Below are 13,902 nucleotides of genomic sequence, written 5' to 3'. Positions count from 1 at the left end.
GGTTTTACTGCCCCCCTCCTGCCACTGTAATAATAATGAACTGGATCTCATTATCTCTCCCTTCATTTCTCCTTCTCTCTCCTTCCTGTCTCACTTCCTTTCCACATTCCCAGCCACCACCCTACCTGAAGGATATTTATCTCTCTGTGCATGTTAAAGTTACGTAAGAAGAGTGCACAATTTGATCAAGTGAGACCCCAGTCTTTGATAGGGTGCACACCACCTACAAAGTTGCAGAGGCATGTTGGGATATCAGTGGATATCCCCATCATCTTTTTGTTGGAGACTCATTTTGAATTCCCGCAACGAAAACAGGCCTTTTGCATAATGACATGTTGAAAGAGCCGCTTGGTCGACTGCCTGGAAAAACATAGCAGCAGGAGTAATAAACAAATAATTGTAGCTTGAGGCTGATGAATGGAGCTCAGGTGAATTTCAGCAGAGCCAGTTGCGTGTGGCCGTGTGTGGGGGATTTCAAGAGATAGAAATTATAGCCGTTATCTCAGGTCCGGCTTTGGCAAACAACACATTGTCCTTTGTGCTGTGAGAACAGACAGTCAGACCAGGGCCAGAGGAGAGATCTGTTTCCACTGCAGTGAATCTGAACTGGATTTGGCTGTCGTGACAAGCTTTCCCTAGGTTGCACTGTATAATAGAAGGTGTTCAGGAGTAGTTAAGTATCTATCTCAAGCTGCTGGGGGGATCCAGGAGCATTAAATTTACATGTGAGTAAGAAAATAGCTCCACATCCATTTCTGCCCTCAGTGAAGAAAGACAAGAGCTCGATTTCCAGCGAAAGTGCTTTGTTTCCACACTTCCCTTCTCTTACATCTTCCCTTTCTTTCTCTCTCCTCTCCTTTTTTTGTGTGGTTTTAACGTGATAATGTCTAAAAGTGGTAATGAAGTCTTTCGAGCGCCTGGTGCTGGCACACCTTAAATCCATCAGAGACCCTCTACTGGACCCCCTGCAGTTTGCCTACAGAGCCAACAGGTCTGTGGATGATGCAGTTAACATGGCTCTCCACTTCACCCTACAGCACCTGGACTCCCCAGCATCCTATGCCAGGATCCTGTTTGTGGACTTCAGCTCTGCCTTCAATACCATCATCCCCGCCCTGCTTCAGGACAAGCTCTCCCAGCTGAACGTGCCTGATTCCACCTGCAGGTGGATCACAGACTTCCTGTCTGACAGGAAGCAGTGTGTTAAGCTGGAAACACAAGTCTCTGACTCCCGGTCCATCAGCACTGGATCACCCAAGGGCTGTGTCCTTTCTCTTCTGCTCTTATCCCTGTACACCAACAGCTGCACCTCTAGTCATCCGTCCGTCAAACTCCTGAAGTTTGCGGACGACACCACCCTCATTGGGCTCATCTCTGGTGGAGACGAGTCTGATTATAGGTTGGAAGCGGCCAACCTGGTGACCTGGTGCAGCCAGAACAACCTAGAGCTCAATGCTCTTAAGACAGTGGAGATGGCTGTGGACTTCAGGAAGAATACAGCCCCACTCACCCCCATCACCCTGTGTGACTCCCCAGCAGGGCCGGCCCAAGCCTTTATGGGGCCTTAAAGATCCTGTAAAGTGGACCTGGAAACAAGTTTTAAGTTCGCCACACACAGAATAATGTGTTATTAACTACCCATCCAAATTCGAATGAAAAAATAACACAGACAAGTATGTTAAATTAGGCTTTGAAATCGTGAAAAAAATCAGCAGTCTTCTCTGCTTGAGACTGGGGGGGCGTATCGCCTGACGCAGCTGAAGCTCCGCCCCTCGCTGCCTAGTGTCTACCTCCGACCCAGATAATGGATGCTATGTCGAACAAAACCGTATAGAATTCGAATTTATTTGTTCAATGAGTGAAACATACAGATGCATATAAATGAAATGTTCCCCTGAGCTGTAACAGTAAAAATGGACACCAGAGACAGCAGACAGTGAGCTCTCCAACTAGGCTACTTCTAACACATTAGCTACCATATCATTCTACACCGAGTAGCCTAATATCAATTTAGCGGTTTGCACTAATTCATAGCAGAGATACCTCTGGAAAAGTTATCTAGTATAATTATAACAAGCACACAGAACTGAGTGATGAACTGCTGGCGGCGGTGGATGGTCCAGGTGCGACCGGAGGAGGAACGGCCGGAGGGGCGATGCTCGGTACGGCTCCGCTCTGCAAGAGAAGCCGTGTGTTGGTGAACCCCGTTGTCTCTGGTCCATGTAAACATTTTCCGCCGTGAAATGGTCAGTCGTGGGCGGCGCAAGGGAGGGGCTAGCAGGTGCTTCAGCACCCCCAAGAAAGACCAAAGCACCCCGATAGCACCCCAAAAAATATTGCTCATTTATTAATAGTATTCAGGCCCGGAGTGGCCATCGGGAGAATCGGGAGAATTCACGGTGGGCCGCTCTGCCCGCTCATAAATTGGCCCAGCAGATCGCCTGCTTTCTCTTAGTTTTTTTCACACACCGAATAAAACGATATGTGTTAAATTACTGTGACTGATAAGTAAGCTAATAGGCTACACTAGGTTTTAATCTAAATAAGAGCATGATCAGACCGTGGATTAAAAAGTGCCGTTTTCAGTTGTCGCGCATGCTCTCTTTCTCAAACACACGTGCGTGTACCAAGTTTGTTGCCACGGAGACAAGCCTAAACAATCATTTATTGTTGTGGAGTTAGCAAGATTAAGCTGATGCAAAAAGAACTAGAGAGGGTACAATTTCTGGGGAAATTGTAGGGTGTGCTTGCTTGCGTCGGTTGCACAAGGGTCAGTTTTTTAATGCCATTTTACAACTGATATTTCTGTATATTTTATATAAAAATGCATAGGCCTACTTATTATTTATAAAGATTACATAGATTTAAAAGCATCTTTTTTTTGCTGCTCATTTACAACTCAAAATATGAGTGAAGTGTAGAATGAAATAGATGTCTCTCATTGCTGAATCAAAACGAATACATTTGGCAGGCCGGTGTAAAAATTGACCTAATCTCTATGATTTAACCCTCGTGCTGCCTTCGGGTCACATGACCCAAAGGTTCATAACGAACCATTGTTGTGTTTACCCAATTTTACCCAATACAAAAACAAATAAAAATAATTTTATTTTCACCATTCCAATGTGGGGGGTCTGAGACAGCCCGACAGTTAAAAGAAAATGCTTCACTTTGTTTTTGTATGAGGTAAATTTGTCGCAATACGAAGGTGGGTCACAATGACTAATGGGTCAGAATGACCCGTCCTTTTAAGTTTTTCCCTTCTCGTGATATTTTCAGGCATTTAGCCTACTCATATTGCATTCATTCATGAATAAAGAACCCCCTTTGAAGATTATTCTACGACGTTACCCGGCAGTAGAAGATGGAATCGCGATTCAAACAGTACCATCTGCTAACTGAAAATATGCCCCCAAAATAAGCTTGACATTTATTTAGTGGAAAATCGCTCATTCATAAAAAGCTCACTGGTAACATTGTCAGTAACAACGCAAAATGCGATATAGCCCTGTGTGGAGAAGCTGCCCCGGTAAATTCTACTACTACAGTACAGTACTAGACTACTGCTGTGTTCGTCTTGGTAGCGATTGCGTTGGTTGAATTCGATTTAACGTTCCGTTGTACGGTTTAGGCTGAAATAAATTATTTTCATGAACAGATTGACAAAGTTTAGGCTGTGGCAATGAAGTAACAACAGCACATCAATCCATGCGTCGTTGCTAACGTGTGCTGACGTGGTGACGTAGCTAGCACTGATTACCCTTCGTTGACTAAAGGCACTTTTTGCCACAAAAACGTTGTAACCTCCTAAACCGTGCAACGGAACGTAAATAAAAATACAAGCAACGCAATCGAGACCAAGACAACATTTTGACACAGGCGTTGTCTATGTATTCCATATATTGACTGATCCTTAGGGGGGCGAAAATAAACAATAATATATATGTGAGAGAACAATGGTTGTGCTCGCCGAAGGCGTTAGCACACCCAATAACTTTAAGAAGTTCCTCTGCTTTACTCGCTACATGCTCTGGGTCAGCAGGTCCTGCTTCCACATCGTCAGCTAAGTCTAAATTGTCTCTCACCAACTCCATAGAAAGTTCATGAAGATCCTCCATCGTCTCTATCCAGGCACTCTACTTCAGACCAACGCAATGGATCAGACTAGATTCGCGCTAACCCCACCCACTGACTTTGATGGGCGAGTTTGACAGATAACACAATTAATGAAGCACTGCAACACAACTCGTTGTGAAATGTAGCATGAAATGTAGCATGAAATGTAGCATGAAATTTAGCATGAAATACTTAAATAGTGAAATAATTATATATGTATTTTACATTAAATGAATTGGTATTTTAATTAATTCATGACACATTTAAGAACACATTTATGTATTTAATGTCTATTTTAATTAATTCATGACACATTTAAGTAATTATTTAATGGTGTATTTATTTATTTAATGGTGTATTTATTTAATTCATTGTGGCACAATGATACACCTCCATACTATGATGCTAATGCTTCAGTGAAATAGAAATAGACTACTGTTTCCGAAAGTAGATGTGGGCCTACGTCCTTAATAATATCAGCTAATATTGTACACTACATTTCACAATTGTGTTTCACATCACAAAGTAAAATGAGTAAATAGTTATCACCCTCGCCTCTTTACTTGTGGCGTTTCTGCAGTTGCCTTGCAGTAAAGCTATAGTTAGCCTAGCTATCCCCCAAGTTAACAGATGCGAAACGAATGTTCTGCTACAGGTAGTCACACGTGTTTTCGTTGTAGGATTTATTATGACATTAGATTACAAGTAAACGAAATTATCATTACCTGTGTTTTCAAACTAGTGTAGCTCACTGCAACGTTGTAGCCTACGCGAGACACTACAAAAACATCTACACAGCTGTTTAGGAAGTCAAACGGCGACAGAACATGTTCGGCACTCCCCTTACTTAAATCAAAAGTCTTTCAATAGGTGAAACTATCTGACTACTAACTTGAACTTCATTGCCACAGCCTAAACTTTGTCAATCTGTTCATGAAAATAATTAATTTCAGCCTAAACCGTACAACGGAACGTTAAATCAAATTCAACCAACGCAATCGCTACCAAGACGAACACAGCAGTAGTCTAGTACTGTACCGTAGTAGTACAATTTACCGGGGCTTCTCCACACAGGGCTATATCGCATTTTGCGTTGTTACTGACAATGATCGCTACCAGTGAGCTTTTTATGAATGAGCGATTTTCCACTAAATAAATGTCAAGCTTATTTACGTTTTGGGGGCCATATTTTCAGTTAGCAGATGGTACTGTTTGAATCGCGATTCCATCTTCTACTGCCGGTAACGTCGTAGAATAATCTTCAAAGGGGGTTCTTTATTAATGAATGAATGCAATGAGTAGGCTAAATGCCTGAAAATATCACGAGAAAGGAAAAAGATAAAAGGACGTTTAAGTCATAGAGATTAGGTCAATCTTTACACCGGTCTGCCAAATGTATTCGTTTTGATTCAACAATGAGGCTGCCTCTTGCAGGGGAAATGAGAAGACATCATATTTCACTCTACACTTCACTCGTATTTTGAGTTGTAAATGAGCAGCAAAAAAAAGATGCTTTTAAATCTATGTAATCTTTATAAATAATAAGTAGGCCCTATGCCTTTTTATATTAAATATACAGACCCCTGTGCAACCAACGCAAGCAAGCACACCCTACAATTTCCCCAGAAATTGTACCCTCTCTAGTTTGGGTTGTAATTTCCAGAAAATATTACAATAAGAGTCCAACGAAATATTTATATTAGCCTACAGAAAGCTCAAAAAACTATTTTGCACAGAAATTAATGCAAAAAATTGCGCTCGCGCGCAATTCGCATCAAAACCTTGACTAGGTTCTAGGTTCGGGTTAAGCCCCGATTGTTCAACGTATGGCTCGGCCCCTGATGGGGGATGGGCTGGCTTTGGCCATTACACTGCCGGGCTGAAAATGGGTCCCATTCCGGCCCAGGCGGCCCTGATAGTATTTATATATAATATATAGAATTGCGCAGCTCCCCCTGTCAATGATCTAGTACCCCCTTAGCACCTGCATTAAAAATTCTCTGGTGTCGCCCCTGTGGTCAGTGCAGAGGCGGCTGTTGGAGTTTATCCGAAGCTTTCCATGAGCGTGGCTCTTCACAAAATCTATCCACCTATTTTTCCTTTCATTATCAATAGGGAACTTAAATGGCGTTGCAGCGCAGCTGGATTTCTTGCATCCAGGGAAGATGCAGTTGTGGGTGGTGGGAGACATCCTGAAGCTAGCTAGCTAGCTGATGTAGGCTACAATAACAGTACAGCAGGAGGAGCCATTCAGTGATCTGGCGTAGATAGGGCGAAATGATGTAGATAGAGCATTTTTTGGCTCCGCCCATTAAAACCTGATCTGAAAACGGAAGAGAAACTGTTTTTCGGTTTAACTCCACATTTCAGTGTGACAAAGTCTTAGTGCTTTGCACATGCTTTCAGGAACTCATTTCACACGTATATAATGTACTTAGAAGCAAAACATGGAATTTACTTTACAGGATCTTTAAGCAGAATTTATTTTGAGGACCCTTGGCGTCGCCAATTGTTATAATTTTTTCTTAATTACTGTATTTCTTCGATTAAACTTCAATTTATTACACATTGTTCATTTTTGGTGCACCGTTTATTCGAGGGCAGCGTTTATTTCAGGGCGACCTTTAATCGAAGAAATACGGTATTCTAGGCTAGCTGCGTGAACATGCTAACGTGTTAGTTCGCTACATTAAATGTTCTTAGACAGTTTGAACAGTACCGTCTTCTAAATCACCGATTAAGCAACGAGCAAATGTCAATGTTAGTTAGACTAGCTAGCTCTATCTCATCTGCTTTTTATTAAGGCTGATTTGCAAGGAATGGAAGAACAGCTAGATAGCAAAAACACCTAGACTACCTACTGTAGCCTGTAAACTAGTTTAGCTTGCTAACGCAAGAGCACCTGCTTGTCCAGTTCTTTCAATAGATAATCTAGACAGGCGTTAGCAATAAGCTAGACTGCTATTCGTTTTATGGCTATTTTTTCGTAAGCTCCCTTCTAATGCCGACTAACAGCTAGTCTCTAGCTAGCTAGAGTAATTTACTAAGTAAGGTATGTTGATGTGATATGTGAAACGTATTTAGCTAACAGTGGACCCCTAGTAGAGCAACACAAGAAAATGTTCATTAAAATGACATGCTGCTACTAGGTATTTCAGGACATGCTACTCCTACCGTATTTCTGGGGCGGCGTTTATTACACAATGTTCATTTTTGGTGCAGAGTTTAAACGACAGCAGCGTTTAATTGAAGAAACACGGTACATTAAACTGTAATTTCATGCGCTCTTGGGGGCCCTCTGGTGGCCACGGGGGCCCTAAGCAGCCGCTTAGTTCGCTTATGCCTTGGGCCGGCCCTGCTCCCCAGTCAACACTGTGGAGTCCTTCCGCTTCCTGGGCACTATCCTCTCCCAGGACCTCAAGTGGGAACTGAACATCAGCTCCCTCACCAAGAAAGCACAACAGAGGATGTACTTCCTATGGCAACTGAAGAAATTCAACCTGCCAAAGACAATGATGGTGCACTTCTACACAGCCATCATTGAGTCCATCCTCACCTCCTCCATAACCATCTGGTACGCTGCTGCCACTGCCAAGGACAAGAGCAGGCTGCAGCGTATCATCCGCACTGCTGAGAAGGTGATTGGCTGCAATCTGCCTACCCTCGAGGACCTGCACACCTCGAGGACCCTGAGGCGAGCGAGGAAGATTGTGGCCGAATCCTCCCACCCTGGTCACTCCCTGTTTCAGTCACACCCCTCCGGCAGAAGGCTGCGGTCCATCAGGACCAATACCACACGACTCAAAAACAGTTTCTTCCCTTCCGCTGTTGGCCTCTTCAACAAGGCCAAGGGTTCACACTGACTTCATGACTCAATGCCCTTAAAACAACACTGCTTTTTGCACTGCACAATATAATCTTAGATTTTATTGTATAGCTTATTTTAATCTAATTCCATTGCTAGTTATGTACCCTTAGTTTGCTACTTATGTACCCTTAGTATAGCTAGTCCTAATATAAAAATGTTAGATTCCTATATGTTAAATGTTTGCACCTTCCTGCCAAAGCAAATTCCTTGTCTGTGCAAGCTTTCATGGCGAATAAAACCCATTCTGATTCTGAAGAGCATCAGTCTCCTTTTTAAATGTTCTCTTACTCTGTCTCTTTCTCATTTTCTCTCTCTGTCACTTCATTTTCCCTCCTTCTGATGGCATTTTAAAGAGCTCTACTGACTGAGGAGGATGCCCACCAACAACTTTCAGCTTTCCTTTACAGCTTGCTGCTGTGTTGTTTTATGAGCATATAATCGGGAATAGTGTTACCCCGCTTCTCGTGGGCCAGGTCCAAGCCAAACACACTGGGAGGATCCAGCATAAACACTCTGGTCCCAGGCAGAACTGGAGCTTAGCTGGAGAGGGCAAGCACAACAGTTCTACTCAGGTCAGCTCTGTCTAGCAGCACGACAGGCTCACTGGTGATGTCTTTTTTGGATGTGCCAAGTCTAGAAGTTTCCATTAACAAGGTTTTCATCCTGCGGTGCATGCTGCAATGAGATAGGCACATGTGTGTTCAGTTTCAGACGAAAGTGAGGTTGCATTCTGTCAGCCATTCAGCCATGCACTTGTTTTGTATGTGTAAACCGCTGGCCTTCCCATCGGAGTGAGTCATACTGCCACAAGGCCCGAGCCCAGATGCTTGTTGGCCATAAACCCAACAGTCCACAGGTTCAGTGAGCTTATTAGTAATATGTCTGGCAGACAATAAACTACAGTTATTTGCTGTTTTGAGTGACATTTACCAAATCTGATGCGGGGGTTATCTGGTGCAAGGTTAACGATGCTACTGCCCACGCCTAATGCATTCTGGATAGTTGGGGGACACGGACGTCATTTGCAAAGCCTAACCAAATGAGTCTCATTTCGGTGTAATGAACCAGCAAATGCCAAAGTGTGCCTGGCTGAGAGAAAACATGACCGTCAGAATTCCACTGTGTGAACTAGGGGTACACCGATCCAATATTAAGATCGGATATCGGCCCAGATATTGACAAAGTAGCTGGATCGAGGATCGAAAAAATTTACAGATCCACTGGCCGATCCATCTTTTTTTTTTTTGCAGCACATATATGTCATTTTTCAGTAGCATGACTTAACCAAACCTTTAGATGCGTGAATTCTAAATATTTCCGACGGTCCCCACAGCAAGCATAATACTCGTAGCACTAGCATGCTAGTGATACCTGTTAGCCTTCTCATTAGTACATATTGAAGCCATACAGCGTTTGTCGCACAGTTTTTGTGTATCGGAAAATATTCAGTTGGAATGTTCTAAATCGCATATGCGACATTACGCTGTGAGACCCGCATTTGAACGATCACGTATGGGCGCGTATAGTAGAGTTGTTGAGCTGCAGGAATTCGGCGTGCTCCTAGCATTGTGCTTTTGGATGTGCTTGATTAACCCTTGTGTTATCTTCGGGTCATTCTGACCCATCAGTCATTGTGACCCACCGTCGTATTGCGACAAATTTACCTCATACAAAAACAACGTGAAGCATTTTCTTTTAACTGTCGGGCTGTCTCAGACCCCCCACATTGGAATGGTTAAAAGAAAATTATTTTTATTTGTTTTTGTATTGGGTAAAATTGGGTAAACACAACGATGGTTCGTTGTGAACCTTTGGGTCATGTGACTCGAAGGCAGCACGAGGGTTAAATTGGTAGTATTGTACTTTCCAGTACTAACACCACCCCTAAAAACATTTAGCCCTACTTTGCAGACATTGCAAACAGCCGACGAACTAGTTGGTGTGGCAAGCGTGAAATATCTCCACACAGCCGACTCTTTGGCTCACTCCATGTTACTTTTAAGTTTAACTGTCCACTGTTTGGACACAAGTTTTACACCGCACGGTGCAATGCTTCAAGCTAAAAACTTCCATGGTTCACACACCAGCGACAACAAATAAATAAGAATTCCAATCTTTTTTTTTTACATGTTTACAATGTTTGGTAACTGTTTGATTACTATTGTATGTTTGACCAATACACAATTTTGTTTCTACTGCTACATTTTATTTATTTTAATACGGTTGATTACATTCTATTTTCGAATTTTGAATGCACAAGTGTTTTTTAAATGACAAATAAATAAGAATTCAGTACATTACATCTGTTATTTTGTCATAGTTAGGAAAGTAATGTTTAGTTAGGAAAGTATGGTGCCTTTAGTCTCTTCCACATGGTGGAAGGAAGGTATAAGGTGGGAGGTATACAGTTTATTATTAATTAAACAACGGTATTGGATCGGTATCGGGTATCGACAGATACACAAAGCCCAAACATCGGTATCGGTATTGAAAAAGTCGGATCGGTGCATCCCTAGTGTGAACACAGCTGTCCACACTGCATTAACCATCCCATACTCAGTTTCGCCTTTGATTCAGCCACCTCTCATCTATATGTCTGATTCATCCATCTTATCTCTGATTTATCCTTTTAATCTATATGTCTGATTCGGCCATCTTATTTATGTCTGATACAGACATCTTATCTCTGATTCATCCATCTTATTTATGTCTGATTCATCCATATGTCTGATTCATCCATCTTACCTATATGTCTGATTCATCCATCTTATCTATATGTCTGAAACCAAGGAAAAGAAAAGACAAGAAACTGGCTCCATGGTATTCAGAGGAAACCCGCACTCTCAAGAGGTCCACTAGAAAACTAGAACATAAGTGGCGTACCACTAAATTGGAGGTTTTCCGCCTGGCCTGGAAGGACAGCCAAATGGAGTACAAGCAAGTTCAGATCAGAATATTTCTCTAAGTTGATTAGTAAGAACAAACACAACACTAAGTTCCTATTTGATACTGTTGCAAAACTCACTAAGAAAAGTACACTCTGTGTTAGTTCAGATCTCTCTCCCAATGATTTCTTAGATTTCTTTGACCAAAAAATCTATGCAATAAGGGACAAACTACAGACTAGTCCGGGAGGAGTGGCCATCAAAACTGAACTTTCCTCTATACCAAGCATGCTGCATGCTGAGGCTCTCACTTTAACCCTATTTCTATGGAAGCATTCATCGAGCCGATAGACTCCTCGAAACCCACTAGCTGCCTTCTCGATCCCCTCCCGGCCAAACTCTGTAGGGAACTTCTCCCTATTATTGGACCACCCATGCTTAGTATTATTAATGAATCTATTGTAACTGGCCAAGTCCCCGACGATTTCAAACAAGCTATTATTAAGCCCCTTCTTAAAAAAACAAACCTGGATCCAGGTTGTCTTAGCAACTTCAGGCCAATTTCAAATTTGCCATTTCTCTCCAAAATTTTAGAAAAGGCTGTGGCACAACAGCTCATTGAGCACCTCTCCTCAAATCAGCTTTATGAACCTCTCCAGTCTGGATTTCGTCTTCACCACAGCACTGAAACTGCATTAGCCAAGGTAGTCGATGAGCTATTATTAGCCTCTGACGCGGGCTCTATCTCTGTCCTGGTTCTTCTAGACCTAAGTGCAGCTTTTGACACTGTGGATCATGAGATTCTCCTGGAACGTATGGAGAACTATGTTGGGATTTCTGGTACGTCACTTCAGTGGTTTAGATCGTATCTATCTGATAGATCACAATATGTCCACTACGATGGCTGCTCATCCAGGAGCTCCACTGTAAAATACGGAGTACCACAGGGTTCAGTTCTAGGCCCTCTGTTATTTTCACTCTATATGTTGCCTTTAGGAAACATAATTAGAAGCTTTGGGGTAAATGTTCACTGTTATGCAGATGATACTCAGCTATATATGACGCAGAACGAAGGTTCGGCTGTAGCCTACTTGAAACATACTATTGAGAACATATTCGCTGACATGCATTGCACGCGTGATGAACACAGCTTTTTTTCTTTTCTTCATCGCATACTTTTTTTGCCTTTGGCGCTCGGGATTTGTCATTGGCGCTCGGGAAAACGGCTTTGGCGCGCGCCAAAATGTTCTCTATGCAGGAAAAACCCTGCTTCTCATCTATACCGTATGTCTGAATCAGCCATGTCATTTATGGTCACATTACCCATTTTGTAATAACAACATGTGAGGGTGGATAGAAGGAGTAATGTTCCAACTCACCCGGTGGAGGGGGTCATGATACACCCCCCACGGTCCACCGTCACCCTGCAGCCGCACCCCCTCTCTGGCGTGTCGTGGTTCATTCCAAAGTTGTGGCCCAGCTCATGGGCGAGGGTCACTGCCGCCCCCAGGGGGTTGTCAGAATGGTCCTGGGAGAAAAAAAGCTTATTCATAGTCTGTATTTAGAGAATCAGCACAGTAGTTTACCCTTTACTAGTCACTACATAAGACAGACATGTCATGAAATGTTAATGATCTCTAAGTGTTATTCTGACATTACGATAATCGAATTTAGTCCAGCATTAACCCCTGCGAATATTGGTTATTTGTTCATTTCTCAGAACTGTTTCCTTTCCCATTCCATTTGACAGACGTGACAGGAATCATCACCATCCATATATCAACTTCTCCAAAAGTGGGAGAAATATCACTCAAAGCTCACTGGAGAACAGAGTTTTTAATTGCTTCTACTGGTTGTGTCTGTGCTTATCCGAGCGTCGCCCTGTCAGTGTGTTGATACAGGAGGAGAGGAAAAGCAGTAGGCAGCAGCCTGTCACATTCATCCAGCTCTCCACACCTTGACAGCAACAGATGTCCTGGTCTAGACACACACGGACTGTGAACTCACTCTATGCTACGCCGCTTCTCGCAGCACCAACACATCAGACAAGAGATGTGGAGCAAAAAAACACATCCAGATGGACGGACAGATTAGAAGCTTGGTTAGATAGGCATTCTAACAGATAGACGGATGGACAGACAGAGCAGCTGCTGAGGTGTTCAGAGGTGTTGGAGACGGGGAACGCACGTGCCAAAACACCCGATAAATAATTGAACGGCGAGAGCTCCCATCTCCGAGGTGGGTGGAAAAGTGTGTGTGTATGTGTGAGCGCACGTTAAGGGAAAGTCTTCAGTCGCCGTGCATTATTCAGCAACAGTGTTGAAGTCAGGCCTGAACAGAAGAACAGCTCCGCAGCAGGGGAGGTGAACACAGCGGTGACCAGCTGTCAGCACTGAAGGATCCAGCTGTGGAGTTTGGGATTTATGCAAAGAACTCTAATTCCTGTCTCTGGAATAACACCTTCCGTGATTGTTGAGCACATGCTGAAAAGGACGGCATGATTTGAATAGAAGATGTAAACCTTCTGTCTGCTCAAACAGATTCAACATGGACGCCGGGTATTCAGAACATTCTTTGTATTCATGCGAGGGCCAGACTAATTAAGGACGGATGTGTGACATTAATCTACCTGAAGGTTTACACTGGAATAATGTATGGGGGAAATCATTTCCAAATATTGAATAAATGAGGAGAGAAACTGTTCCTGTCTGTGACCTGATGCCTGTGTGTGTGTGTGCGTGCATGCCTGTGCAGGTTTGTGTATTGACCATGTCCACGGTTTACCATCTGCAGGGACCAGAGCTGATAAACATGTGTAAAAAGGCTGTAAAACCCTGCTCATCACCCAACCATGACAAAACAGAGAGAGAGAGAGAGAGAGAGAGAGAGAGAGAGAGAGAGATGGGGAGTAAGAAAGAGAAAGACAGAGAGATGGGGGAGGAAGAGAGGCAGAGAGAAAGCAAGGGACCCAGAGACAGGAGGAGAGAGAGGAAAGAGGAGAGAGGAGGATAGTAGATTGGTGAGGTCTATTAG

General features: G+C 43.1%; 1 protein-coding gene across 1 annotated transcript in view; it reads right to left on the bottom strand.

Annotated features, from left to right (window-relative positions):
- Positions 1-13,902, bottom strand: part of LOC136950420 (disintegrin and metalloproteinase domain-containing protein 12-like) — a 99,901-nt gene that overhangs the window by 24,135 nt on the left and 61,864 nt on the right. The window contains exon 11 of the mRNA XM_067244752.1: positions 12,249-12,397. Within this exon, the coding sequence (XP_067100853.1) occupies positions 12,249-12,397 (149 nt within the window). The remainder of the gene's footprint in view (positions 1-12,248; positions 12,398-13,902) is intronic.

The sequence above is a fragment of the Osmerus mordax genome, chromosome 10 (assembly GCF_038355195.1).
Source record: "Osmerus mordax isolate fOsmMor3 chromosome 10, fOsmMor3.pri, whole genome shotgun sequence".
Classification (NCBI taxonomy): Eukaryota; Metazoa; Chordata; class Actinopteri; order Osmeriformes; family Osmeridae; genus Osmerus; species Osmerus mordax.
This window is presented reverse-complemented; position numbering and strand designations above follow the sequence as displayed.